This window comes from Hermetia illucens, chromosome 2, assembly GCF_905115235.1.
Source record: "Hermetia illucens chromosome 2, iHerIll2.2.curated.20191125, whole genome shotgun sequence".
Taxonomy (NCBI): domain Eukaryota; kingdom Metazoa; phylum Arthropoda; class Insecta; order Diptera; family Stratiomyidae; genus Hermetia; species Hermetia illucens.
The window spans coordinates 25920759-25948679 of NC_051850.1; the positions used below are offsets into that span (position 1 = coordinate 25920759).

The following is a 27921-nucleotide window of genomic DNA, read 5'->3' on the forward strand; positions in this document are numbered from 1 at the left end:
GATTCGCATCTGCATGGACAGCAAGCTTCTATCCTGGATCCAAGTGTGCTGGGATTATTGGTATAGCCGTACCTCGAAGTTGTTCTAGTGCCGCCTTTAGAAGGTGAATGCAATTGAAGATTAACACGAGAACCGCGTGAAGGCCTTTGGCATTCATACATGCTCAGCAAGCTGCTACCTTTCTTGTTAATTTCGTGGCCCAAGACTGAAAAAAACCCATTCCTGTGTACGTCAATGTGAATGATACAAACGATGATCATGCTTTGTTAAACTAACTACCATGATTGGAAATGGCCTAAAGGGATGATAACGCCGTCCATCCCAGCGAATAGGTTTCGAAAATAGTGCGACTTCATTCATAAGGCATAATTGTATTGAAAGGCATAACTTAGTGATACAGGTTCCAGAAATCAAGTGGACTGAAGATGCCGCTAAGTATCGCAAATGGATTCGGTATTGCCTTGAGAAATGGCACCAATGTTTCGGCATTTTTGAATTCAGAATACGATGCTTTGACAATTCTTGGGTTGACGCTATTTTCGGCGATACCATTGTCGATGCTGCCAACAGTGGCGTTGAATGGTGTTGATGCGTATTGCCAATATATGAGAGAAGGACTTTAAATAACATTAACTTCATGTTGTCGAGGTCAGCCTTGGTTGTGCATGAGTAGATATAGATTTGCACAACTGCTGAACGGATATCGTAATGTTTCAGAATCTTAGGCACTTCATGAAATCGGCGATCAGACCGGCGGTCAGACCATAATTCTGACGATGATTGTGCAAAGGTATGGCGAGTTGGCAAGGAGGACGAGTATGGGTTAGACCACAAAGTTAATGGTGTGCACGATTGTGGGATGTTATCCTAAGATTTGTATAGAATTTTCACTATCCTCCTCATGGAACCTGCATGTACTGCCTTCCGCCAACCCCTCCCTCGATGGCGGTTTACTATGAAATGGCCTACGCGGAGTTGCCAAACATCCCGTCCTTTCGTGCGGATAAAGAAATGCTCGGCGGATCTTTTATGGGCATGCACATGCACATGCAGGCACCCAGATATGTGCTTATGAGCAGGCCGTTTAGGTGTGAACGAAAAGCTTGCCCACGGATGAAAATTACCTATGAGATAGATACCCGGAAATAAAACCAAACATGGTGGAGCAGAAGTGGAATAGGGTGGAGCAGAAGTGAAATAGGGCTTCGGAAACCCAGTACGGGCCGTTCTTGGGAGTGGGCAAGTCGGCGATATCCAACGATCCAATGCCCTGGTGCAGGCAACCGCGGCTACTGTTGAATCTAATCTAATCAAGCATACTAAAGAGACAAGAACTGTCTTCATCGACGGACCTGTTGAAAACAAGATGGATTCTTCGCAGTCGCCTACTCCTACGGGCACAATCCCCCCCAATCGAGAACGCTACCCGCAATGGAAAATGTGTAGCGGAAGTATACGATGAGGAAGAAAGCTTAAAGTCGATCCACCCAGCCCACAGATAAGATCACCACGACTCACGAAGCCTTGAAGAAGCACTTGGATCATATCGAACTACAAGAGTGAGCGGTGTAAACGTTGAAGAAAGCCTATGCGGAAACACAAACTGCAACCATCAGTCTACCAGTAAAAATAGCACTCAAACTGTTAGCAGCAGCGACGGTAAAAATAGACTAGGTTGGTCCAAATGACAGGCGAAGCAACGCAGGAAATACGGAGTAGAAGGTCATATCAACATGGACGGTGGAGTTGATCCCAATTGCTTACCGTGCAAAGAAGAAGAATGCGCCGCCCAAAGACAGATTGCAGGCAACAGCAGGTACCCAGAAGAAACCACAATGCAAGTCGCAGATGGGGATGATACAAATCAACCTAAACCACTGCCGGGCGGCGCAAGACATACTCTTGCAAACCATCCGTGAGAAAAACATGGATGTGCTCATAATTAATGAAGCAAATCGAAATCACGTTGATGATATATGAGTCAAAGACAACACGGGTCAAACAGCGTTATCAGCGTGCGGAGAACAAACCTACCAGGAAATAATGTGGCACCTAGAGGAAGGGTTCGTAAGTGCGAAGGTGAAATGGATTCACGTATACAGCTTCTAAGTTACACCTAGTACTACACTTGCTACAATTTCCCTGGTTTCCCTAGTTTTGAATGCAAGAGAACATTGGCCGAAAATCATAGCATGTGATTCTTATGCGTGGGTTCTTGAAAGGGACAGGCAACGACTGTGATAGAACGTGTCCTTCTCGAAGCATTCGCGGAGCTATACATAGTATTCGCGAATGTTAGAGCCTCATATACTTTCAGGGGAAAGAGTATGGGTATAGTGGACCTGACATAGGTGAGCGCCACTTTAGCAAGTAAAGTCGCTTGGGAAGTAAATGAGGACCATACTCACAATTGCCACCAATCTGCTTGCAAATCAATGGTCAAAAAAGACCCCCAAATCACCCAACGAGTAACGAAAGCATACTATGTTACTATGCTCAGAAGGCGATTGCTCCCTAATAGACAACCCAACTACTGTTGGAGCAACGAAATCGCAAGTTTCCGAGCCACATGTTTCTGGACAAGGAGGATAAAAAAAATCGGTAGCGATGGTCGAGGGGAGATACACAGGCAACTCCGTAGCCACTTCAAAGAAGCCATTCGGGGAAGTAAAAAGAGCTGCTTCAAATAATTGTGCGACCATGAATGAAAAGGCTGCGAATATAACCCCAGGTGACCTATCCAAGAGGCGCGGATAGATACTGATTAGCCCTCTGATACTGTTTGCACTCTATTTCCTTACGACGAAAATAACGAAAAGCAAACGGTTGTTCAATTCAACGAGCGTGTAATACCTCCAATAACTGCACAGAAGCTGATGAAAATATGTAATAGGACCAGTAAAAACAAGGCCCCAGGTTTGAATGGCGTACCTAATAGAACTTTGAAGCCGACAGTGAAGATCTTTCGCTAACACTTTCGAGGCATGCTTAAAACAAATCGGGAAGCTGGAAGCTGGACCCTTCAGGTATGAACGGTTTTGTGTATTTCTTTTATAAAGACATTTTAGTGTGCATTTGTCCTATTAGTACCTAGCACGTAATATCTATATATGTTATGTGAGAATGTCCACATTCAGGTGATATTGATATTCAAAGTCTTGAATTTGCAAAGAAGTGACAACTTTGACCTGCTATAACTTTCGTAGTAATAGTGCGATTTCCACCAAACTTAATAGGATCATACTCTGTGTTATGCACTACATTGGTGCAATGTAGCAATTTCGTGGCGCTAGAATGAACTTAAGGGAACTTAAGGGAATCGATCCATTAAAGTGATGATCACTTTCGACCCCCCGCACCCCTATCTTTCCAACAAATGTCAAAATTAACATCGGCTTTGAAAAGTACTAACCAAGCCATTTTATTTGATACCCCAGATGACTATATTTAATGAAAAAAACTGTACACCACCATTTTGCATGTATCAGGAGAGCCCCCCCCCTTAAATTCAACATAGAATTATATAACTTACTATATGCATGAGCATTCACAGTTTCCACCTTTCCACCAAATTTGGTGGACATCGCTAAAACCGTCTCCGTGAATAATGCGTGTGGCGGACAGGCAGACAGACTGACGGACAGGCAGACAGTGAACTGATTTTAGTAAGGTTTTGTTTTACAAAGTGTTGCTTCCCAAACACAACAAGCCAACTGGAAACCCAGCGTCATATCGGTCGATCTACCTGCTGCATAAAATGGGAAAGTTGTTGGAGAAAGTCATCTACAGCTGACTTCTACATATCGCCGAAAACAGCAAGAGCTTGTTGAAATGAATATGAAATAAATATGGTCGTGAATCCGCCAGAAGGAGCAGTGACCTCTGGTGGCTGATTTGCCGTGTTGTATGTCGAAAACGCATTCAACTCGGTCAACTGGAATAGCATTGGCTGACATAGGTATTCCATGGTATTTAGCGAAAATTACCGCTCAGAATAGGCTGCCCGGTACAGTATGGATGAGTACTCCAAAGAGTACATTATCACAGCAGGTATACTACAGGGTTCGTCACTGAGTCCAATGTTGTAGAACGTCATGTATAATGGGCTGCCATGATTGTCAGTTTTACAGATAACCTGGTTATAGTTGTAACAGAAAAACACCCAGAGGATATGGACCTCTACGCGACGAGAACAGAGAGGGTGGTTTGAAGGAGCCGCGCTGGCTTTGGCTGACTCAAAAACGGAAACAGTGTTAATAGCAAACCGTAGGAAAAAGAACACTGTAAATGTGAAAGCCGTTGCATATACAGCCATTTGGAACCCGATTATCAAGTGCCTGGAAGTGATAATGGACGGCAAACTGAACTTTAGAGAACACCTACAATATGCATGCAAAAAGACAACCAGTGCTTCTGTGGCAATTGTAAAAACAGTATTTATGATACATCCCACAGCTATAGGTCTGCAAACCATGAAAGCTTTTATAGCCTCCTTACTTATATTGCTGGCGTACCTCTTCCTTTGTTAGATTTTGCTGGCAATTGTCTATGATACCAAAAGTGTTGTCCATCACGCGTACATTCCCGAAAGCTTCTCAGTGGATAGTAAACCGGATATTGAAATTCTATAACGTCTGACTAATATCATCTGTCTCAAAAGGTCGGAAATATATAGAAATGATGATCACGCCCCGGCAATACCTGACCTTGTGTCTTGTGACTTCCTTCATTCCCTACACTGATGCGTCTGAAACGCATTGGAGACGATTTTCAAGATCAAAGTAAATACGACAAAGGAGAGGAAAAACATTACAAAACAATCAAGTACCAGCGCTGTTTTGATATTCCATTGGAAGGGTACGTCCGATATGTAACTGGAAAACGAAATACGTTTTGCTTTATGACATTAGTTTGCGTATTTTTTTAACAAGCCTCGAATGGCGCCTTGAGTGGATTAAGGTCCATCTCCTTTACCTTTCCGGCTTCACCCATTTAGAGACCATCCTCCCATCTTTGCGCTTGGCTTATCCGGAGTCCAGGAAGTTACTGATTTTTTTATGGAAAATTACAGCCTTTTTTCCGCATGCAAGAGGTTGTGAAAGGTACCTCCGATGTCCAAAAATTCACTCAATACTACTTTTTTTTGCTCCACTGCGTTGCGTATTGCATCCGCCAACTGATACAAGGCAGCTTCATTTTCCTGATAGGTACGCATGTGGGCATGAATGTACTCGATTACGCGTTAGAAAATGTCCCTGTATCGTTATTAAAAACTCTGGCTTTTGTTTTCAGAGCGAAACAAGTAAATTAGTCTGAAAGATACCTTTCATCGGCTTTGAAAACTTATATTCTCTTGTCACTTGAAAAAGAACCTCAACGGCTTGTGGACCCCCGGAGCAGCACCGGAAAAATACCATCCGCAGCGGCTAATTTCAGTGATTTAATAATGTCCACTATCTCTTTGACTCTAGCTTCTGGGCGTACATTCATTTTCGCCGTTGTTCAGTTTACTTCCGTTCAAAAAAAAACATTTTAATGAGACGTGATAATTTGCCAAATTTGTGGTCAACTCATCTGCCAACCTTCTCAACCAGGAACACTCTCAATTAGCATTACCACTAAAAAATATGTCTCATTTGCAAACTTGAATATTTACTACCATGCATTTCGACCAACCCTTTCCAGTTTTTATCTAAAATGCTATAAAAAAATCTTCTATCTTTTTAAATTTATGCGTAGTTAATCGAATTTATCTGGAGCAAAAAACTGGTTCTCATCAAACTGTACGTACCAGTCAGAATATAAATAGCGAAATCGAATTAGGGGAAGGCATCATTCAGGACTTGTTCATCCCGAAAGACACTTCTCAACTCAAGCAAAATGAAATTCGTAGTTTTGGCTCTTGCTCTCGTTGGCGCTGCCTCTGCTGGTTTCGTCGCCCCAGCTTACACCGGGTACTCTGCTCCAGTAGTAGGTGCTGCCGTAACTGCTGCTCCAATTGCCTATTCAGCTCCTGCTATAGCCGCTGCTCCAGTTACATACTCTGCTCCAGTCGTTAAGCCTGTCGCCTACACTGCCCCAGCTGTAGCTGCTGCCCCAGTCGCTTACTCTGCTCCAGTTGTTAAGCCAGTTGCCTATGCCGCTCCAGCTGTAGCTGCTCCAGTTGCTGCCGGCTTCCATGCTGGATACGCCGCTCCAGTTGTTGGTGCCCCAATTGCCACCGGGTTCAACGCTGGATACGTCGCCCCTGCTCTCTGGAAGAAGAAGGCTGCTGCTTAAGTTGCGTGATGTTTTTGAAGGATTGAGTTAATGGCAAATATACGAGCTGTTTGATCAAAATTTGTTGTTTTATTAAACGACTAGGTCTTCAGTCTTGAGTTAGATAAAAGTTGAGTAGAAGAGGTCCCCTATCTGATTAGGTTCCTTAATGAGATCCATTGACTAACAGAGCAATTGTCAGATCTGACATGTCGGTTATTTCTTAGCATAATTCTGATTGTCCTCTCATCACATTAAAGTGAAACTGACCTAAACAGAAGACAGAAGAATATCCACCGATTATTAAACCAGGTCCCAAACATCTTATTAAGGGATCAGCAAGCGAACTCTCTACCTACCCTGACTATCTGCCGGAACGTCAAGATAAATATGAGATCAGATTTTACGCTAAGTTTTTATGGGAAAATCATAGATAAAAGAACAAAAAAAATAGCAAAATCCTTGTATTGACACTAGTAGAACCAATGTAAATCTGGCAGGGCTGTAGTAAAAATAGGCACCCCAGTATTAACAGAGAAGGGGCCAAGCAGTGCACTAGAGGATAGACTGAAGCAGAATATGGTTCCCTGAGGCTAACCTATCTCTCTCTGGGGGTGAGGCCCTAGAGGAGAGACCTCTCAATACAGTCGTAATTGACGTTTATGAGGTCAGCTGTCCGGCTAAGAAAGTTAAGTCATCAAGGGACATACCATGGTGGAACAGGAACCTGGTCAGAATGAGAACAGAGGCACGAAAACTCTTCAACCAGGCAAAACAAACCGGGGACTGGCAGAGGTACAGAAATGCACCAACTACGTATAGCAACACGATCAGGGAAACAAAACGGAACAGGGACTTCTGTGAAGGGATCGAACAGATCACAGAAGCAGCTAGGCTTTACAAGGCTGTTTGAAGAAGGAAGATGGGATATTTAAGAAGAATAAGAGGACAAGGTACACCTGCTTCTCAGAACCTATTTCCCTTGGTCCTACCCCACGGTGGCAGGTGACAACATTCCGACTTACCAAACGAATAAAACAGGGAAGAAAGGGTAAATGAAAACCAGGAAAACAGAGAACTTTTAAACCACTGAAATCACTTAGAGTTGATGGCATTTTCCCAGCACTAATCCAGAAAAGCCTAGGAATCGTCTTAGAGTCTCTTCTGAGGGTGGTAATGGGGAGCATTGACCTGGGATATATACCAAGGACATGGAAACAAGCAAAAGTGGTCTTTATTCCAAAAGCGGGTTAAAGAAAAATCGTTTTCACCCTGAATCTTTCAAACCAATTTGCCTAACATCGTTCGTACTTTAAAACGATGTAGAAGGTCATCAAAATAACGTCCTAAAGCGTAATCCCCTACATAAGTATCAAGACGCTTACCAGGCAGAACGGTAAATTGAAACTGCTCTGTATCAGCTAACGGATGCATTACAGGATGCCATAAAAACAAAAGAAATAGTACTGTGTGCGTTTTTAGATATAGAAGTCAACACATCGCACACAGAGATACAAGATCCCCTGAGCCGCAAGGGAGTGGGAAACCCCTAGCTTTCTAGATGGGCAAAACGCAAGAAAGTTGGCAAATAGACATACCGACAGGTACAAATTCTATTGTCATGAACACTACTTAAGGTTGTCCACGGCGGGGATTATGGAGTAGGATAGTGGACGAACTCCTGGACGTACTAACACATACTGGAATACAGGTCCAGGGTTACGCGAACGACATTGTTTGAATCTGTAGAGATAAATATGAGGATACCCTATGTGATAGAATCCAAACTGGACTAAGGGTTACTAGTTCCTGGTGCAGGAAGGTGGGACCGCGGATCACCCCAGCGAAAACCATAGTACCATTCACTAGGAAACTTAAGTTTGATTACCTGACAACCATAAGGTTACATGACATGGAGGTGAAATGACAAACAGAGGTCAAACATTTGGGAATTACGCTAGACCAAAAATTACTCTGGAAGACACATGTCGAAAACACTTGTCGGAAAGCCACGAGGTTTCTGATGACTTGGTCCATAGCAGGAAAAAATGGGGTTGCAGCCCGAAAATACTACTTTGGATATATACTGCAATAGTAAGACTGCGTGTGTATCAGTGGTGCCATGAGGACATGCCCAACGACATCCCTAGAGGTCCTTCTGGGATTAACCCCTCTCCATCTGCACATACAGATGTAGGCAAGGAGGGCAATATTCAGGATGGCCGGTAGTATCAATGAGGCGGGGAGCTGCCTAAACCGAAGGAAGATTGATATTATTTCTAGGTGGTATCCCGCATTACTGATATCAAGGGATAACATGACAGCGAGGTTTCAGTTTGATAAGAAATTTAAAACACGTTGGAGTAACAAGGCAAACTGGGAGAGCGTGGCTAGGACTTACAAGGAAAATGTTCTTGCTCTTAGAGCCAATAGGTAAGCATATTCCAGGTGGAAATATACGCCATGGATAGATGTCCCCCCTCTAATCTCCAAAGGAACTACAGGGAGTAGAACATTGCTATTCTCACCGAGACACAAGCAGCGATCAAGTCACTTATGCCCAACCAGGTGAACTCTAAACTGGTATGGGAATGCCTTGAGAAACTGAATACGCTCGGCTCATCCAACGGCTTCTAGGCCATGCTAAGTTGGAAGGTAGTGAGGCAGCGGACGAACTAGCCCCGGTGGAATCGGAAACGGTTTCGTGGCTATCACATTAAGAAATTAAGAGGACTGGTTGAGGGAACTATACTGGGCAGGTCTACCAAGGATGGAGCAGTCCAAGGTGCTTATTGGGAGATACGAACCCATGCGCACAAAGGATTGCTTAAACCTCACCACTCTCACGGGTCACTGTTGGCAAAACTACCACCTAGGGAAACTAGGGATATCTATGGACACTGCCTGCAGGTTTTGTACGGAGTATGATGAAACCTCCTGGTACAGTGTCCGCAAAGGAGGTCGAGGCATCTGGGAGAGCACTTAATATCAGATGCAAAGCTAAAAGATCTGGAAATAGGGAAAATACTAAAGATTCTGAAGGTTATAGGCTTGCTTAATATACTATGATTAATAGGTACACTATAACCAGCAAAAGGGACACAATAGTTTTTAAGGACGTGGTACGACTTTTCCTTAACAGAATAATAATATTATAATAATGGTAAAGTACGGAAGTACGCCTCGAATCTACAAGAGCCATTTACCAGGATGCTAATAATTTGTTTGGAAGCAACGATCTTGGCGAAATGGATGCGCGACCGGAATGTTTAAAACTAGTGATTGCAAAAGGTCCACATCGGTATTTCAGAGTCATAATAACACCAAAGTCACCTTCATTCAAGCAGTAATAAAACATTAAACTTCCGTTAATCAACTTGTTTATTTAGCCTTTAAATTAGTCCTTCGGAAACAGTTCACAACTTAAGCAGCAGCCTTCTTCTTCCAGTAGTCGACAGCTGGGGCAACATATCCTGCGTGGAAGCCTGTGGCGATTGGAGCAGCAACAGCTGGGGCGGCGTATCCAGCATGGAAGCCAGTAGCAATTGGAGCAGCGACAGCTGGAGCGGCATAGGTAACTGGCTTAACCACTGGAGCAGAGTAGGCGACTGGAGCAGCAGCAATGGCTGGGGCAGAGTATGCAACTGGCTTAACAACTGGAGCAGAGTAAGCAACTGGAGCGGCAGCAACGGCAGGAGCTGAATAAGTAACTGGAGTAGCAGCTACCGCAGCACCTACAATTGGGCCAGAGTATCCAGTGTAGGCTGGGGCGACGTATCCAGCGGAGGCAGCGCCAATGAAAGCAAGAGCCAAAACTACGAATTTCATTTTGCTTAAGTTGAGAAGTGTCTTTCGGGATGAACAGGTCCTGAATGATACCTTCCCTTGACTCGATCGCGCTTTTTATATTTTAGACTGGACTCAAAGTTCTATTCAAACCAGTTTTCTTTTTGCTCTATATAATTCTTCGCATAAATTTAAATGTTATTGACTAGAAGATTAATTGCTGATAGCCAAAGCTAGAATTATAGTGACAAAGTCGTGCATATTATGACCGTTTTCATTATGAGAAAATAAAGTCAAAGAGTGCAACTTCGTGCTTTAGGTTAATGCCTAAATTTAGTTAATTTAATTTTTTGCTGCAATTTTAAAATAAGCTTGAAGCATACTTAAGAATTCTAAAATAAATTATTAATGCAATTTTGTAATGAATCGGTCAGGACCGATAGGCTGCTCTACCAAACTCTCCACTTTTATTGCCGCTACCTAGATAACAATTTTGGTTAAATTTATTTAATTTATTTTATTTATTTATTTAATCTATAGTGGAATTTGAGCACCAAGAAAGATCCTAAAATTGGTTTTACGTCCAACATGTAAGATACTCTGTTCAGAAATAGATGAATGAAAATGACCGCACTACAACGAGAAGCCAACCGTCGACGAATCCAACTTTGATAGCCAAACCAACACTAGAGGGTTTCCTGTGGGCTGCTGGGCGTCCTGTATTTGTAATATCGTATCCTTCGTTATTAATCTATTTTGTAAACTGATAACCGAGAAAAAGTGAAGATAAATCTTTCATTTGGGCCCCAATCAAAGTACTACCTATCCCCAACAACGCTTAACCTTCCCCATCATCGAAATCGCTTCATCATATAAGTGCTAACCATTCCTAACAACGCATGACCTCGCTTACAACTGAAGGAATTCCTCTAATTAAAGTACATACTCGAACAGAGTACTACGGCCATTATCAAATATTTTCTAGCTAGCCCGAATATTCTCGTCATATGTGTATATATACGGGTTTTAAATATGTCAGATTTTAGGCTTTAATTTGCTACTGACGTTATCCCATATCGTAGCTTCCAGCAAATTTACTTGAAAATGTTAACTTTATTATGAACAGTGTAGTACAGCACAGTATTATGGGGTCTGATACTGAGAATTACTTCACTTTACGGTGCATACATTTTAAGTCCTAACTCTTCTTCCAACCAATATTAAAAGTTGAGCCATCTTTGAAAAGTACCAATTCTTCTTTTCCTTCAGCCTTTGTCCCATTCACAAGCGGGGTCATCTCGTCGTGATCGGTTTCGCCATTTAATTCTATCGAATGCATGATCTGGGTGCAATCTCGAAGCTTTGAAATCCCCATCCAGCGTATCAAGCCACCGTTTTTCGGCCGGCCTTTTGGTCCTTTGCCATCGACATCGATGTTCAGGCCAATCGTGGCAAGTGAAGCACGAATTGCATGACCGAAAACGCCTTTCTCGCAACTTTTCCACGATCGGTACAGCCCCATAACGATCGCCGATATCAAAACTTATTACGCCACTAGTCCAACGCAACATCTTCGTCTCCATTACCGCAAGACGCCGTTCATTGTCTTTTTAAGTCGGCCAACACTCAGAACTATAGAGGACGATAGAACGGACGACATCGCGGTATATTTTAGATTTGAGACATTCGTTGATACATCGATCACGAAGAACACCAGTTGTGGAACGCCACTTCATCCAGGTTGCGTTAATGCGTGAAGCACTTTCATAACGCAGTTCTCCATTGGCTGATAGCGTTGACCCGAGGTATTTAAATAGCTCAGTTCTGGGCAGATCAGTGCCGCTTACAGTGATTATGCCTGTTTCATGGGGATCGGTCGTCAAAAATTCAGTTTTGTTTAGATTCAATATGAGACCGTGTCTCATGAGGCGATCATTCCATTTTTGGACAAGTTGCTCGAGATCATTTTTGCATCTGATGATGCTAGAAAAACATCATCTGTATAAAGCAGTGTATAGGGCGCTGAACGTTGGATATCCCGTTTGACGGTGTCCAGAATAAGAACAAACAGGAATGGTGAGAGGGCGCTTCCTTGATGAACACCAACAGAGACACGAAGCGGTTGTGATACACCCGCCATACTTCGAACTTTACTTTTCGGATCGTGGTAGAGCAATTGAATTGAATTGTCAAACGCTAAAAAGGGCGATGCTTCTCACGGTGTTTCTCCATGAGTAACCGCACAGAGTGTATTGCGTCAGTAGTTCCGCAGTTCTTGACAAATCCGGGTTTATTCGCGGTTATTCCAACGATTACGCGTTGTTGTGCGATTACCGTTGTCAAGAATGCGTTCAAAAATCTTCATGGTATGCAAAAGTAACCGAATCGGACGGTAATTTGAACATTCTGCTCGACTACCTTTCTTTTCCATATTGGAACAGTGGTACTTTCTTGCCAGTCAGATGGTGTTCTTCCTTCCTGAATAACCTGTTTAAAGAATTCACTGAGCCACAGTGTTGGGTCCCAGCTCTTCGCTTTCCAGAGCTCAGATGCGATATCATCAGGTCCTGTGGCTTTTCTCGATTTCGTTCGTTTTATTGCCTCCTCGACTTCAGTTGCGCTGATATGTGGAACCGGTCCAAATGACGGCAAGGATTGTGGAAGTGGAGGATGAGCAAATTCTTCAGTCAAATCTGCTCGAAGTATTCTCGCCATCTGTCCGTTGCGACTCGACGGTTGGTAAGCAAAGTACCGTTCTTGTCATTAACGCAACATAAATGTTCGATATCCTGTGTACGTTCGTTATGGCTTTTAGCAAGTCAATACAGAGCTCTCTCGCCATCCCGAGTGTCCAGTTTATCGTAATGATTTTTGTAATGGTTCGCTCGGGTGACAGCGATTGCTTTCTTTGCTTCCCAGTTGGCATTCCTATAAATTTGTCAATTAGCAGGCGTTTTATTGTCGAGAAATTTGTGGTAGAGGCGTTTCCTTTCACGGACCTTCATTTCAACATCGGAACATCATTCCTAAGCCAAGCATCTCGGTTGATATACCGCTTATCCGGCTTGGTGACCCCGAGAGTTGCAGATTTCGCTTTGTGGATCGTGTCTTTCATTTGGTTTCATGATTCTTCCATATTAGTAATGGTCCGCAATCGTATGAGTGAGATCATTTCTTCTTTCTTCTCACCAAATCGGCACCATTTAATGCACGGCGAGCCTGTGCGTTCCTCACGATCGGCAATCAACGGCCGATGTTGAGGTGCGATGGTCTCATAGGGAACCACTCTGCAATCAGTGACAGTGGTAAAATGTTGACGTCTTATGAGAATATAGTCGATTTGCGTTTTACTGTTCCCACTGTAAAATGTAGAAAGATGAGACATTATATCAATTATACGCTCGCCACCCTCATTGGGCGCTCCGGACCCCTTTCCCCCATGGCACCTGTTACCGTCTGCCTTTTCACCCACATGACCATTAATGTCGCCGGCAATGATAATGTAGTCGTCAGCAGGCACGTGACAAGTTTTTTCATCGAGAAGTTGCCAGAAGGCATCTTTCTCAGCATCAGGTTGACCTGTTTGTGGTGCGTACGCGGTGAAGAAGTGAATAGTGCGATCAGCTGAAATAATGGTGAGCTTCATCAGCGATCATCAAATCGTTCGACTTCTTTAACGGCATCACGGAAACCCTCTGAGATGGCAACGCCAACACCATATTGAGTGTGTGGTTTACCAAAATAAAGTACTTTATAGCCATTTTTACCGCGTTCGCGTTCAATGTCGCAGCTTTCGGCACCAGACCTTCGGGTTTCTTGCAGAGCGCAGATATCAATGCGTCATTTTCGAAGAGCTTTTGCGTGTTCCTCGGTCTTTCCAGTCTCGCGGGACCTGTCACCAACAGAAATCAGGGAGGATTTAGCATGGTAGAATAATTCCAACTATACTCTATTTATCTCTTCCCGGATCTCGAAATTTTATTTTTGTTTCACTGAGGATAGTACAGAGTACGTTGCCTCAAACCCTCCTCCTTTACCTGGGCTTGGGACCAGCATACTATATATAATGGCATGGTGGAAAAGTATCAATTAAGCCCTTTCATTTGATATTTCACATGATTATCATCACCAACAGCTCAACAACCAGTGTCTGGTCTTGGCCTGTCATAGTAAGGAACTCCAAATATCTCCGATTTGCGTCGAGCTCGACCAATTCAATATTCTTAATAGTCGTCTGGCGTCCAGGCCTATGGCATCGCTCTATTTGGGGCAAATTTTTTCCACCATAGAGATTGACTTTTGGATCTGGACCCATAGATATTAAGTGAGCCGTCCACCGTAGCTTATTCAAGCAAATTTTATCTATGGTAGGTAGAAGAAGGTAGAAGAAGTTTTCAACTCTTTCAAAGTTATACTCTCCTATCTGCACCATTTTGTCGATAACTTCGTGTTCTCACGTAGCCACTATGTGTTTCATCTTGCTTTCACTAATGTGCACCCCATACACGTAAAAGATGGGTGAAATTTTTTTTTCACCGAATATAGAGCCGAGCCACCGAATGTAGAATATGAAATAATAGATTTCGATTAGTATTTTCCGAAGCAAACATTAGTTTTGACATTGATTGCAAAAGAGAAGAGTCCGGGATCGAAAGGGGATAATTACCTCAAAGAGCTTTTCTCAGAAACTTTCCTAACAAAAACTAAAAATTATGGTGGATCTTGCACACACAGGTGAATTATGATTATTATAATATTTTGAAAATTTATTTCAGCCCCAAGTTCATCCTAGATCTGTTTGCATAAATATTGATTCCAATATAAAGCATCATACTGGAAAATTTGGTAGAATTCTTACCATTATTAACAAAGTTGCAGCAGATCAAACTTGCATTTTAGCGCCCAATTACTACGTCCTAGGAGATAAAATGTCAGTATCGCATCGAATTGAATATTTTGAATATTCAACGTAAATGGACTCTATTTTATATATAAATGGGACAGTCATGTACCCAAATATCCTTACATAAAAAATCATCAAAACTTTCCATACCTGAAGCTTCCGGATTCTGAGTTATTTAAGTATGAGACAAATAATGGCTCTTTGTTTATCATCAGGACTGATGTCCCAACCCTTGGTCATAGGATGATGCACCGCCTGCTGTAGTTGATTATTTCCATATTTAACCTGTCCAGTTGTAATTCCATCGGCCCCTGACCAATTCTTAAGCCGCTGAATTACAAGGAGCATTTCATCCATGCTTTGCGGCGACAGCATTTGTCTCTTGTCATCATTCGGCGGGACCTCAAGCCCAAAGCTCCAACATGCCGATACGGTCAAACATAAGATTTGCTTCTTTGTCTCTACAGATACCACGCGTTCTGACTTTTTTTCGCCTGGTGTCATACCAATGTTTCAATCATTTGTCGATGTTTCCTCTTCCCCCAAATAGGCTTTATGGAGCGCTTTATTGTGAATGGCTCCAGTGAACCCAACTGTCAGAGGGGATCGAAAGTGTGAGAGAGATAGTGATCCGAGTTTACTTGTGCTTGTTGAATTGTCCGCAGTCCGTTGTGATTATCATGTTATGGGGGCAGACATATCGACTGAATAAGGGCTTGGTACCTTCTCCGCGTATGATTTGATTATCATACCTCAACAGGTTCCGAGAGTTTATACAGTTCATTCCACTACGTCGCAGAAGGCATGTCTCACCAACGCAGAGGCTCCTCTATAGGGAGAGTCCGTCCCTCTTCAGCGCAAATGTTCTAATGCAGTAAAATCAGCTCTTTATTAAGGCACTGTATCGGCTAGCTGCTTAGCAGTTCCTGTTCTGCACAACAAGTGCATATTTCATGAGAAAATGCGTAAATTGTTATTCCTTTTCCTTAGCCACATCCGTCATTGTGTTATCGGTCCAACCCGAGACTCCCTCAAGTGATTTTCCGAATCCGGTTGCCAGCTCTACCCAACTCCCAAATTGGAAGTTTGTCCCGTTTTGAGCGCGGGAGGGTCGTCTTCGTTCTTCTCGCCTGCATTTTTCGTTAAGAAAAAACTCCCAGCGATCACCACATAGAAGTGGACATAGGGCTTAGTAGCAGTGATATTGGAGTTTAGCAAGCGTCTCCCAAGCTTGTTCTCCATCGTGGAAACCAATCCATGCTTTCAAAGAAGAAATTATTCACCCCTTTACCTTTACCAGCATATGTAAATACGATTACCATAAATCCCTCTGTTGGAAATGAACCACTTCTACACGCCATCGATGTCTGTTCCTGCAATGTGCTTCAGGTATCCTCACGATTTTCCGAGAAGTTTCTATTGTTCGTCGTTTCCTATGTGCTACTCCCATAAAGAAGTGCAAAGAAAACACTCGATGTTGATATTGAAAAGCTGCAGATTTTCCACAAAATAACAAAAGAGGAAGATTGCAAAAGCCAACTATCAATCAAGCAGTAATAAAGAAATTAAAGTTCAGTCAATCAAGTTGTTTATTTTGCCTTTAAATCAGTCCTTCGAAAACAGTTCACAACTTAAGCAGCAGCCTTCTTCTTCCAGTAGTCGACAGCTGGGGCAACATATCCTGCGTGGAAGCCTGTGGCAATTGGAGCAGCAACAGCTGGGGCGGCGTATCCAGCATGGAAGCCAGTAGCAATTGGAGCAGCGACAGCTGGAGCGGCATAGGCAACTGGCTTAACTACTGGAGCAGAGTAGGCGACTGGAGCAGCAGCAATGGCTGGGGCAGAGTATGCAACTGGCTTAACAACTGGAGCAGAGTAAGCAACTGGAGCAGCAGCAACGGCAGGAGCTGAATAAGTAACTGGAGTAGCAGCTACCGCAGCACCTACAATTGGACCAGAGTATCCAGTGTAGGCTGGGGCGACGTATCCAGCGGAGACAGCGCCAATGAAAGCAAGAGCCAAAACTACGAATTTCATTTTGCTTAAGTTGAGAAGTGTCTTTCGGGATGAACAGGTCCTGAATGATACCTTCCCTTGACTCGATCGCGCTTTTTATATTTTAGACTGGACTCAAAGTTCTATTCAAACCAGTTTTCTTTTTGCTCTATATAATTCTTCGCATAAATTTAAATGTTATTGACTAGAAGATTAATTGCTGATAGCCAAAGCTAGAATTATAGTGACAAAGTCGTGCATATTATGACCGTTTTCATTATGAGAAAATAAAGTCAAAGAGTGCGACTTCGTGCTTTAGGTTAATGCCTAAATTTAATTAATTTAATCTCTTGCTGCAAATTTAAAATAAGCTTGAAGCGTATTTAAGAATTCAGAAATAAATTACAAATGCAATTTTTTAATAAATGTGTCAGGGCAAAAAGGTTGCTCTACCAAGTTCTCCACTTTTATTGCCTCTACAATTTTTGTTAAATTAAATTTATTTATTAATTAAGTTATTTATTTAATTGAATATATCCTATGGTATTTCTAAATGATGTTATCTACTCTTAGACAAAAGAATTTGAAGACCAAAGTATTGGAATTGGTTTTACGTCCCTCATCGAAGATAATCTGTTTAGAAGTGACTGAATGAAAATAACACCACCACAACGAGAAGACAACTCATGGCGAATTCAACCTTGATAGCCGAGCCAACACTAAAGGGTTTCATGTGGGCTGCTGAGCGCCCTGTAGTTGTAATATCGTATCCTTTGTTATTAATCTACCTTGAAAACTTGTAACCGAGAAAAAGTGCAGATAAATCTCTCATCTGGCCCCAATCCAGGTACTACCTACCCCCAGCAACGCTTAACCTTGTCCATAGGTGATCACGCTTCATCATATAAGTTATAACCATTTCTAGCAACGCATAACCTCGCCTACTACTTGACAAATTCCTCTAATTAAAGTACATCGAGCAGAGCACTAAGGCCATTATCAAATATTGTCTAGCTAGCTCGGATATTTTCGTCATATATGTATACTCGTATATACGGGCTTTAAATATGCCAAATTTTAGACTTTAATTTGATATTGGCGGTATATAATCTCATAGCTTCCAGTAAATTCACTTGAAAATGATAACTTTGACCTACAATAACTTTATTATGAATAGTATAGTTCCAAGAAACTACAGTATTATGGGGTCTGATACTTAGAATTACTCCACTTTACAGTGCTTACATTTTAAGCCCTAACTCTTTTTCAAACCAATATTAAAAATTAAGCCAGCTCTGAAAAGTTCTAAATGAGCCCTCTTATTTGATATCTGACGTGATTATCATCACCAACGGCGCAACCACCAGTGTCCGGTCTAAGCCTCTCTTAGTTGGAAACTCCAAATATTCCCGATTTGCGTCAAAGTCCACCAGTTCGATATTCCTAAAAGCTGTCTGGCGTCCAGACCTATGCCATGGCTCCAGTTCAGACAGATTCTTTCTACCGTAGATATTAACTTTCTATAGTAAGATGGATCATCTTCACCCATACAGATTAAGTGACCCCCCCCCCCCCACCGTAGTCTATTCAGGCGAATTTGGTTGGTTGAAATTTTCAACCCCAGGTGGAAGAAATTCTTCCGAAGTTACAGTCTCCTATCTGTTCTATTTTGTCGATGACTTCGTGTTTTAACCTAGCCACTATAAAAAATGGGTTCAATTTTCTCTCACCGAATATAACCATGTGCAGTATCAAGTGAAAGCTTTCGATTAACATTTTTCGAAGGAAACATTAGTTTTGATATTGATTGCAAAAGGGAAGCGTGCGGCGGTCTGAAAGGGATTAATTACTTCAAGGATCTCTTCACAGAAACTTTTCTAACGAAAAATCTAGAAAAAAATTGCGCGCACAGACCAATTACCGCCCCACCCCCTCCTTATGTTCATCGCAGATCCGTTTGCAGAAATATTGATTGCAATATGAAGCATCATACTGGAAAGTTTGGTAGAATTACGTACCATCATTAACAAAGTTATAGTAGACCAAGCTTGCATTTTCGCGACAAATTACTACGTCTTAGGAGATAAAATGTCAGTATCGCATCGGATTGAATGTCCTGTATATTCAACACTATGTTATGTATGAATGGGACGGTCATGTACCCAAATATCCTCACATAATCAACAAAATCAACGAAACCGTCCAAACCTGAAGCGTCGAGCTCCCGGTTTCCGACTTCTTTCAGTATGGGGCAGATAATGTCTCGTTGCTTATCATCAAAACTGATCGATCGTAGTTGATCATCTCCACATTTAACCAGTCCTTCTGTAATTCCATCGGCACCTGGTCGATTCTTAAGCCGATGAATTGCACGGACCATTTCTCCCATGCTTGGTGGTGGCAGCATTTGTCTCTTGTCATCAGTTGGCGAAACCGCAAACCCATCGATCCATCATGTTCATACGGTCGAAAATCAGATTTGGTTCTTTGTCTCGTCAAGGGAAGCATCGATATGTTTAAAGCTTCACCCTACTAAATTATAGACAAAACTTCCGCCCCGTGTAGTTGCTCCCTGTACTTCTGGAAAGCAATTCGTGATAAGTCTTCGCTCGAGCCCGTGTTGTCCAACGTTACTGGATTTTTTAGGTAATTGTGCAAATCATTCTGCGATGTTTCATCTATCCATTTCCTCCAAATAGGCTTTATGGAGGACTTTTTTGTGAATGGCTTCAGTGATCAATTTTATCTGATTGTCAGAGGGGATCAAAAATGGTGCTGCTATTCGAGCCCAGAGCACCATACCAATGAGATAGTGATCCGAGTTTACATTGGCTCTTATATGATCTGACATTAATCCAAATTGAGAGGTGGTGGGGTCCTATAAGCACACGGTAAATTTGATTTAAAGGTCCTGTTTGGAGAGAGCAGCGTTTGTTTGTGAATCTTCTTTCATGTAAGGCTGCTTGTTGAATAATCCGCAGTCCGTTGATATTATCAATTTTATGCAAGTTATGGGGGCGGACATATCGACTGAATACGGGCTTGGTACCTTCTTCAAATGTGATTTGGTTATTATACCTAGGACAGGTTCCAAGAGTTCATTCAGTTCATTCCACTACGTCGCAGAAGGTATTCTCATCGACTCTGCAGGCTCTTCTATAGGGAGAATCCATCCCTATTCAGCGCAAGCGTTCTAATGCAGTAAAATCAGCTCTTTATTAACGTATTATATTGGCTAGCTGCTTAACAGCCCCTGTTCTGTACAACAAGTGCACATTTCATGAGAAAATGCGCAAATCCTTATTCCTTTTCGTTAGCCAGGTCCATGATTGTGTTATCAGTCCAGCGCGAGGCTCCTTCTATGGCTTCGTAACAAGTGATTTTTCGAATCCAGTTGCCGGCCCTACCCGACCCCCAACTTTTAGTAGCAGTGATATTGGAGTTTAGCAAGCCTCTTCCAATTTATGTTCTCCATCGTGGATACCAATCCATGCTTTCGAAGAAGAAATTGTTCACCCCTTATTTACCAGCATATGTAAATACGATTACCATAAATCCCTCTGTTGGAAATCAACCACTTCTACACGCCATCAATGTTGGTTCCTACAATGTGCTTCAGGTATCATCGCGATTTTCCGAGAAATTTCTATTGTTCCTTTACGCTGATCATCCTGAAATAATGAGTCCCATTGCAGGGAATAACCAACAATGGAGTTGTCGTCTAGTCGGGATATTTAATCTACCCTCCATCGTTCTCCAATGAAATGGCGAGTAAGATAGTACAATAATAATGGTGGTCGTTTCCTATGTGCTACTCCCATAAAGAAGTGCAAAGAAAACACTCTCGTGGAACTGTTGCTGTTGATATTAAAAAGCTGCAGATTTTCCACAAAATACCAAAAGGGGAAGATTGCAAAAGAGCGAACTATCAATCAAGCGGTAATAAAAAAATTAAAGTTAGTTAATCAAGTTGTTTATTTTGCCTTTAAATCAGTCCTTCGAAAACAGTTCACAACTTAAGCAGCAGCCTTCTTCTTCCAGTAGTCGACAGCTGGGGCAACATATCCTGCGTGGAAGCCTGTGGCGATTGGAGCAGCAACAGCTGGGGCGGCGTACCCAGCATGGAAGCCAGTAGCAATTGGAGCGGCGACAGCTGGAGCAGCATAGGCAACTGGCTTAACAACTGGAGCAGAGTAGGCGACTGGAGCAGCAGCAAAAGCTGGGGCAGAGTAGGCAACTGGCTTAACAACTGGAGCAGAGTAAGCAACTGGAGCAGCAGAAACGGCAGGAGCTGAATAAGTAACTGGAGTAGCAGCTACCGCAGCACCTACAATTGGGCCAGAGTATCCAGTGTAGGCTGGGGCGACGTATCCAGCGGAGGCAGCGCCAATGAAAGCAAGAGCCAAAACTACGAATTTCATTTTGCTTAAGTTGAGAAGTGCCTTTCGGGATGTACAGATCCTGAATGATAACTTCCTCAGATTCGGTTTCGGTATTTATATCTAAGGTTGGACCCACAGTTTCATCTAAACCAGTTTTCTGCTCTATATAAATCTACTTTGTCATGCATAAATTTAAATTTATGTGATCATTAATTACTAGAAGATGGCCAGGTTAATGGTAAGCAATCTAATCTAAACTATTGGTTGACTCCTAGTTTGCATGTTCAAAGCTGAATATCTGATGTTATCATTAAGTATCAAAAAAGCGCTACAAAAGTCTCAATCTTGGTTAAGTTTTTTATATGACCAATAGATGATCATTTGGATTTGGCAATGATAATCCGTCCAATGCAGATATCTCAATCTAATGCACTGACGAATAAAATAAGCTCTAAAAAAAATGTTCCGGATCCAGAAAGTTCCAATCACTTCTTCAGCATCCAGAACTAGAATTGTGAATAAGATTGAAGATATATTTAAAATTAAGGGACCGATTTTTTATTTTAAAATCATCTTCAAATACTTTCAATTGCAGATTCGTCCATTTTAGTTACACATGCTCTCGAAGTTTCGAAAAATACGGGAGTGAAATCTGGTGGTTCTAGCAACGGAGAAAATTGTGACCAAGAAAATTATATTATTGATACGGAGGAAAACATGGAGCTGTCTTTTTCAACTCTTTAAAAAGGTACCGCACAAGTTCATGATCATGAAGATCATGCAGCCTGTTGAAATCTTTTTAGGGTTTAGTTTAATGTAGCAATATCTCTTCTGTTCTAAAAAACGAGAAGGAGAAGGAGTTTCTTATGCAAACATATACTTCAGGGAAGTGTTTATCAAGAAGAGATTACTCACGTACGTAAACTAAATTACAGTTTTTATTTTTTAAAAATGTCCAAATGCTTTCCGGGACTAATCCCGCATAGAAATATACGCACAAATTATGACCATTTACATATAATTTGAAGTAAAGATGAATCATTTTATTACTGGCTTCGGACAGTTATTCCAAAATGGAATGATCGTCTCATGTAACACATTCTCAGATTGAATTCCTCATAAAGCTGGATTTATGGCGAACGATCCCCATGAGACAGACACTACCACTTTCAATGGCAGTTGCCTGCCCAGAACTAAGGACGATCGTTGAACAATTGCGAGAGAGGCGTCTTCGATGGTATGGTCACGTAATTCGCACACGAATTCACCTACCAAGATTGGTCAGAACGTCGTAAATTGGAACCGCCGAAAGCGAGGTTGCTCTATACGCTAGATAGTGATTTGAAACACTCGCGCTCTGGGCTCAAAACCAAAGACTCCTGCAAAGTTTCATGGTCTACTGAGGCCGTAGCATTTCCTCGGCCAGATGCATCCCTAACTATGTTCGACGATGCCTCAGACACAGCGGTAGGCGCCACTCTTGACCAACGGATAAATTAAACCAGGAAACCGTTAAGCTTCTTTCCGAAGCAACTCAACCCACCTCAATGTAAATATAGTGCCTACGATCGTGAGCTTCTCGCCATTAAATACTTTCACTTCTCCCTGGAGAACAGGCGTTCACAGTGTTCACAGACCACAAGCCCCTTACTTTCGCGTTTCGACAAAAGCCCGACAAAGCGTCTCCTCGCCAACTTCGGCAACTGAGCTTCATCAGCCAGGTTACTTTCGACATTCAATAACTGTATGGAAATGAGAGCATCGTTGCAGACGCTTTGTCTCGAGTCTCGTAGGTCACAGTTCCCGCCAAGGTCGATTATGCGTCGAGGGGCTGAATGACGACGGAAAGATTAAGAGTCTGAAGACAAATTCAAAATACATACGACTCAAGCTCCTACTTACTCTGCGAGGCCTCAGATGAGGGACCTAGATTGTCCATTCCGGCCGATTTTTGCAAACAAGTATTTTACACGATATTTTACATGATCCTGCGTGCCCTTGGTATATATCTCACGGTTATGCTCCCCCTTACCACCCTCAAAACAGACCCTAAGTTGACTCCTATTTGCCCCGTCTTTGGCACAGCCTTGTAAAGGATGGTTACTTCTGTGATCTGTTCGATCCCTTCACAGAATTTCCTGAAGCTGTTCCGGTTTGCTTCCCTGATCTTAGGGGGGGCTATCTTAGTCCTGGCGATTGGCTCCGTTATTGTTTGGAGCTCTTCTCCACTGTCGGAGTATCGCCCCTCTCCTCCGACATGGCGCCTACTTGCGCGTCGCTGTCCACCCTGGTCGTCTTGTTTCTGCTCTTTACTGGGCAGGAGGTCTATTTCCCTGGTTGATCCAGTTCTTTCCGCCTCTATGGCTTCCGCGACTTCTTCAGGGACCTCGGTAAGTTTTTCACCCGATGCCTCCTCCGACGTGTCTTTCCTCGACTTTTCGCTGTGCACATGCACAGGTATGTTGCCAAATCGATTGTTGATAAGCCAACTCCGACGTTTAATTGGCTCCTGGGATCGGTCATCTACCCCGATCATGAGAAATTTATCCTTCCCCTCCACCTTGCTTCTGAAAACTCTCCATAATCAAGATATTTCGTCTCTATTGTTGCGGTTTTGGGAGAAAAACTGTCACCATATGTACTCCTGGTATATCATTCCCAGGATATTTAGGAGCTATGGTTCTAGGCCACTTTGCAGTGTCTACCAGTATGACCTGGTCGAAAGCGTATCCCGGTGAACACAAGTTTCGAAGTCCATCCCTTGCACATCTGCCTGACGGCTAGATATTCGATGGTTTCCTGCTCCTCACGAGTGAGTATTTGCTCGGGAAATATTTTTGGCAGTGTGGCGAGTCGAATGCCCTTGACCGCACTAGCATAGCTAATGACGGGCTTCCTGATTCTTGTATTCACCCCTGAGCTGCCGGGTTTTCTCCCCTCTCTGCTGCGCCCCCCTTTCTTGACTCCAGTAAAGATGGCCTACGTCTATCGTGAGCCTTCTTAAGGGCCTCTTCTGGTTTCTTTGGCAAGTAGCTCAAGTACCAATTAGAACCGGCGCCGCTGAGACCTCTCTCCTTCCTGACATCTGATATATTTATCTCAGACATGCTTTTGCTTGTTTCTGCTTTTTGAACAGTGGTGTTTGTTAGTTGTTGTCCTCGCAGTATACCAATGTTGACCTTGGGTCCACTGCTTGATGTCCCAACTTCTCCCTTCTTGGATGTAATTACCTGGCTCTCAGTATTTCGGAGATGTGCCTCTGACTGGTTAACCAGTTTGTGTACGGTATGGGGTAAGACCGCAAACTATCCAATGGGTTCGCATGACACCCTGGAAGGGGGGAAGTGTTTTTCGACTCCCCAGTCTAGATCCGTAGCGTTTTGTTAATAGTATCACCTCGTACAGGGTGTGGCTATCACCAGTCACTAACGGTCTTGCTAGACGATAGGCTTGGCCCCTGAAAAGCCACACATAGGCCTAGAAGAAAGACAGCCCCCTCAAAGAGAGATAGGTTGGCCTCAGAGAGCTATATTCCGCGTCATTCTATACTGCAGTGCCCTGCTTGACCCCGTTATTGTTAGGAAATCGAATACAAAAAAACCAAACCACCAGTCGAATTGCCTCCTATACAGAAATATCCTGGTTTTTTTTTCTAAGCAAATCGTTGATAAATATTTGATTCGCATACTCACTCATATCCATATCTATTTCGGTCCAATAAAAAGCGAGATCTCGTAAAAATCTTGAACTTCTGAGAAACAGAAGCTACTGCTTCCCTGTATTACTCCTAAACAACTGCATCAACCTTATCTTCATCTCAATGCGACAGAATGCTGAGCCGGCCCACAACGCAACCCAGTACTGCTAAACTACCCACAACAAATTTCTGATCGCGGTAGGCAACTCAACCTAAGGCCTAAAAAGGACGATGGAATTATGCCAGTATGGTAGGTTCTCATGCTCTACTGAAAAAATCCCAGCTCGGAGTGAAAAAGATGCAGGAAAATCCGACCCAACAAAAAAATCATGCAGGGTCCACTATTGCCACCAGAAAATCTCAAGCCCGGGTAGTATCAAACAATTATCCCTCAATCTCTCGTCAAGCCTATACTCTTGAATGTCAATCGATTACCCAGTAATCGTTAGTGAAACACTATAACTTTCGTCAGTCAACTCGTTTATTTAGCCATTCAATCAATCCGTCAGAAACAATCCACAACTTAAGCAGCAGCCTTCTTCTTCCAGTAGTCGACAGCTGGGGCGACGTATCCGGCATGGAAGCCAGTGGCGATTGGAGCAGCAACAGCTGGAGCGGAGTAAGCAAGTGGAGCAGCAGCTACAGCTGGGGCAGAGTAGGCGACTGGAGCAGCAGCAACGGCTGGGGCAGCATAGGCGACTGGCTTAACAATTGGGGCAGAGTAGGCAAGTGGAGCAGCAGCAATAGCAGGGGCTGAATAAGCAACTGGACCAGCGGCTACAACTGGGGCAGAGTAGCTGGTGTAGGCTGCTGGGGCGATGAGTCCAGCGGAAGCAGCGCCGACGAGAGCAAGAGCCAAAACTACGAATTTCATTTTGCTTAAGTTGAGAAGTGTCTTTCTGGATGATTGGATCCTGAATGATACTTTCCACTGACATTGCCTCCCTATTTATATTTTAGACTAGATTCATAGTTGAATCCAAACCAGTTTTTTTTTGTTACTCTATATAACTCCACTTTGTCATGCATAAATTTAAATTCTAATGGTCATTGATTCTTTGAAGATTCTAGTTTCAACGTCAGCGATTTAATCAAAGCACTAAATGGAGTCACAGTGTCTGTGTTAAGTATTTATATTTATCATTTCATTACTTCATGCGGTGACAAAAAAAATACTGAAATTGAAAATAAATAATATACATCTATTTAGTGCGAATAGCAGATTCAATAGACTTTCAACACACTTTGTAAAAGCTTTAAAATTCAACATTTTCTAATCCCATAGTTTGAAAAACAAAAGACTTAAGCCAGAAACCCCGAATATATTATGTTTATAATACTATTTTGAAAAACTTATTAGAACCATAACAAGTGTCAAGTGTTGAGAAAATAATTATCGAAGTGTTCAAAATTTGACTCTTTGATGAATTGCGCAACAGCGGAAAGTTTTTCCATTCTATGGTTTTGAGGGCTCCAAGTCGAAGTCGAAGCTGTCTCCTACTTTTCTAATCCAAGGACCTCCCTTTCAGGACTTCTTTGCTTAGGTTTGAACCAGACAATTTCCACCCAATATAATTCAAATTAACATGTAAAAGTAACCAATACCTCTTACTGCTCCCAGATTAAAGGTGAGGCTGCGACTAATGAGTTGCCTGTGCCCTCGACGAAACTGTCAGTTACAATATGTATGCTACTATATGTTGCAACGACTTGCGTTTTATTTTACCCCCTCAACTTTAACTATACTAGTTCTACAGAAATCCGTAAGGCATTCTACTTATAACTTCCGGATGCTTCTCTTAAGGGCTTATATAAAAGTATTTATATACTGTAAAATTATCATCTGGTGTATTAAAGTCCGTTGAGTGGCTTAGGAAGTACTACTCCTCCAAGAGTGCGCGAATGACCCTGAAGAGGGTTTCCGGGCTACCGTCGTTTAGAAAGTGCTTTCTCTAGCTTCCAAAAGAGGAGCGTAATGGTACTGAGGTCTTGGAATAACTTGGGGTCAGGAATAATCTCAACACTTCCACCTGGATGCTACTAGGTAGCAAAGCAAGGGGAAGAAGCCGTAGACCGGAAACTTTCCTCACTATCGGCGTTCCTGAGCTGGATATTAAGGAAGTTCAGGAACAAACAGACTACCGGTTCTACTACGGGCTTGGTACCGTAACATTACAAGTGTGAGATAAGGTGCCATATCTTTCAGATAAATTTGTATAATAGCATTGTAAAGCCGTCCGATCAATAAATGCAAGACATGTATATACCTCATTAAAGAACCATGGGTTGTTAGGTACTTAAACTTCCGAAATAGTGACTTGTTGTATGCCAATGAAAGTGATAGATCCCGCACCTGCACGATGGTTTCAAAAACCTCCAAGCTATCTTGGTAAACCACCTATGCGATGGCGACACCACAACAATCAAATTGCTTATTTGCCTTATGACGTAGACGAAGTTCCCAGTGGAACATTCATCAGAGCTAACCAATATGCCAAAAGAAAAAGAGTGAGAATAATAGCAGGATATGATTTAAATAAACACCGTATGTGGTGGGGAAGTTCCAACCGCAACGCGAGAGGATCGAGACTCCTCTGGTAGGAACCAAATTTCAGATCCTCAATGTGTAAAATAAACCCACTTTCTTCAAAGTAGTCAGACAAAAGGTCACGGTGGCATCCCCTGGCATTACGGCTCTTGCTAGAAAGCGTAGATAATCTAGAGAGTATCAAACGATACCACGCTCTTGAATCACAGGTGCATTGATTTCGTAATGGGCATTGATCCACCTCCACCCACTCCATTTCTGAATCCACAGCCAGGTTAGGGGACGTACAAACCAGAACTGGGCGCCCGCGTTACGATCCCTGCAAAACACACTAAATCCATTGCTGGAATTAA

At 42.7% G+C, this 27921-nt stretch overlaps 3 protein-coding genes across 3 annotated transcripts; 1 reads left to right on the forward strand and 2 right to left on the reverse strand.

The window, feature by feature from the left end:
• The first annotated feature begins 5816 nt into the window (after positions 1-5816).
• LOC119650281 (cuticle protein 10.6-like) lies at positions 5817-6339 on the forward strand. Its single transcript, XM_038052908.1, has one exon. The coding sequence runs from the start codon at positions 5881-5883 to the stop codon at positions 6277-6279; it is 399 nt and encodes a 132-aa protein (XP_037908836.1). The 5' UTR covers positions 5817-5880; the 3' UTR covers positions 6280-6339.
• Positions 6340-9681: 3342 nt separating this feature from the next.
• Positions 9682-10086, reverse strand: LOC119647722 (cuticle protein 16.5-like). The gene has a single exon (XM_038048816.1). The coding sequence runs from the start codon at positions 10084-10086 to the stop codon at positions 9682-9684; it is 405 nt and encodes a 134-aa protein (XP_037904744.1).
• Positions 10087-16518: 6432 nt separating this feature from the next.
• On the reverse strand, positions 16519-25956 carry LOC119647723 (calphotin-like). The gene is made up of 3 exons (XM_038048817.1): positions 25553-25956; positions 21058-21383; positions 16519-17023 (listed from the first exon to the last, which is right to left on the reverse strand). The coding sequence occupies exons 1-3, from the start codon at positions 25892-25894 to the stop codon at positions 16579-16581; spliced, it is 1113 nt and encodes a 370-aa protein (XP_037904745.1). The 5' UTR covers positions 25895-25956; the 3' UTR covers positions 16519-16578.
• Between the last annotated feature and the right edge of the window lie 1965 nt (positions 25957-27921).

What these genes read in the sequence shown, in the direction of transcription:
- LOC119650281 (XM_038052908.1), top strand. Translation starts at nt 5,881, where the DNA reads ATGAAATTCGTAGTTTTGGCTCTTGCTCTCGTTGGCGCTGCCTCTGCT.
- LOC119647722 (XM_038048816.1), bottom strand. Translation starts at nt 10,086, where the DNA reads ATGAAATTCGTAGTTTTGGCTCTTGCTTTCATTGGCGCTGCCTCCGCT.
- LOC119647723 (XM_038048817.1), bottom strand. Translation starts at nt 25,894, where the DNA reads ATGAAATTCGTAGTTTTGGCTCTTGCTCTCGTCGGCGCTGCTTCCGCT. An exon ending in ACTACTGGAAGAAGAAGGCT is followed by an intron (nt 21,384 to 25,552) that starts GCTGCTTAAGTT and finishes ACATCCCGAAAG; the next exon opens with GCACTTCTCAACTTAAGCAA. An exon ending in GCTACTGGCTTCCATGCTGG is followed by an intron (nt 17,024 to 21,057) that starts GTACGCCGCCCC and finishes GGTATCATTCAG; the next exon opens with GACCTGTTCATCCCGAAAGA.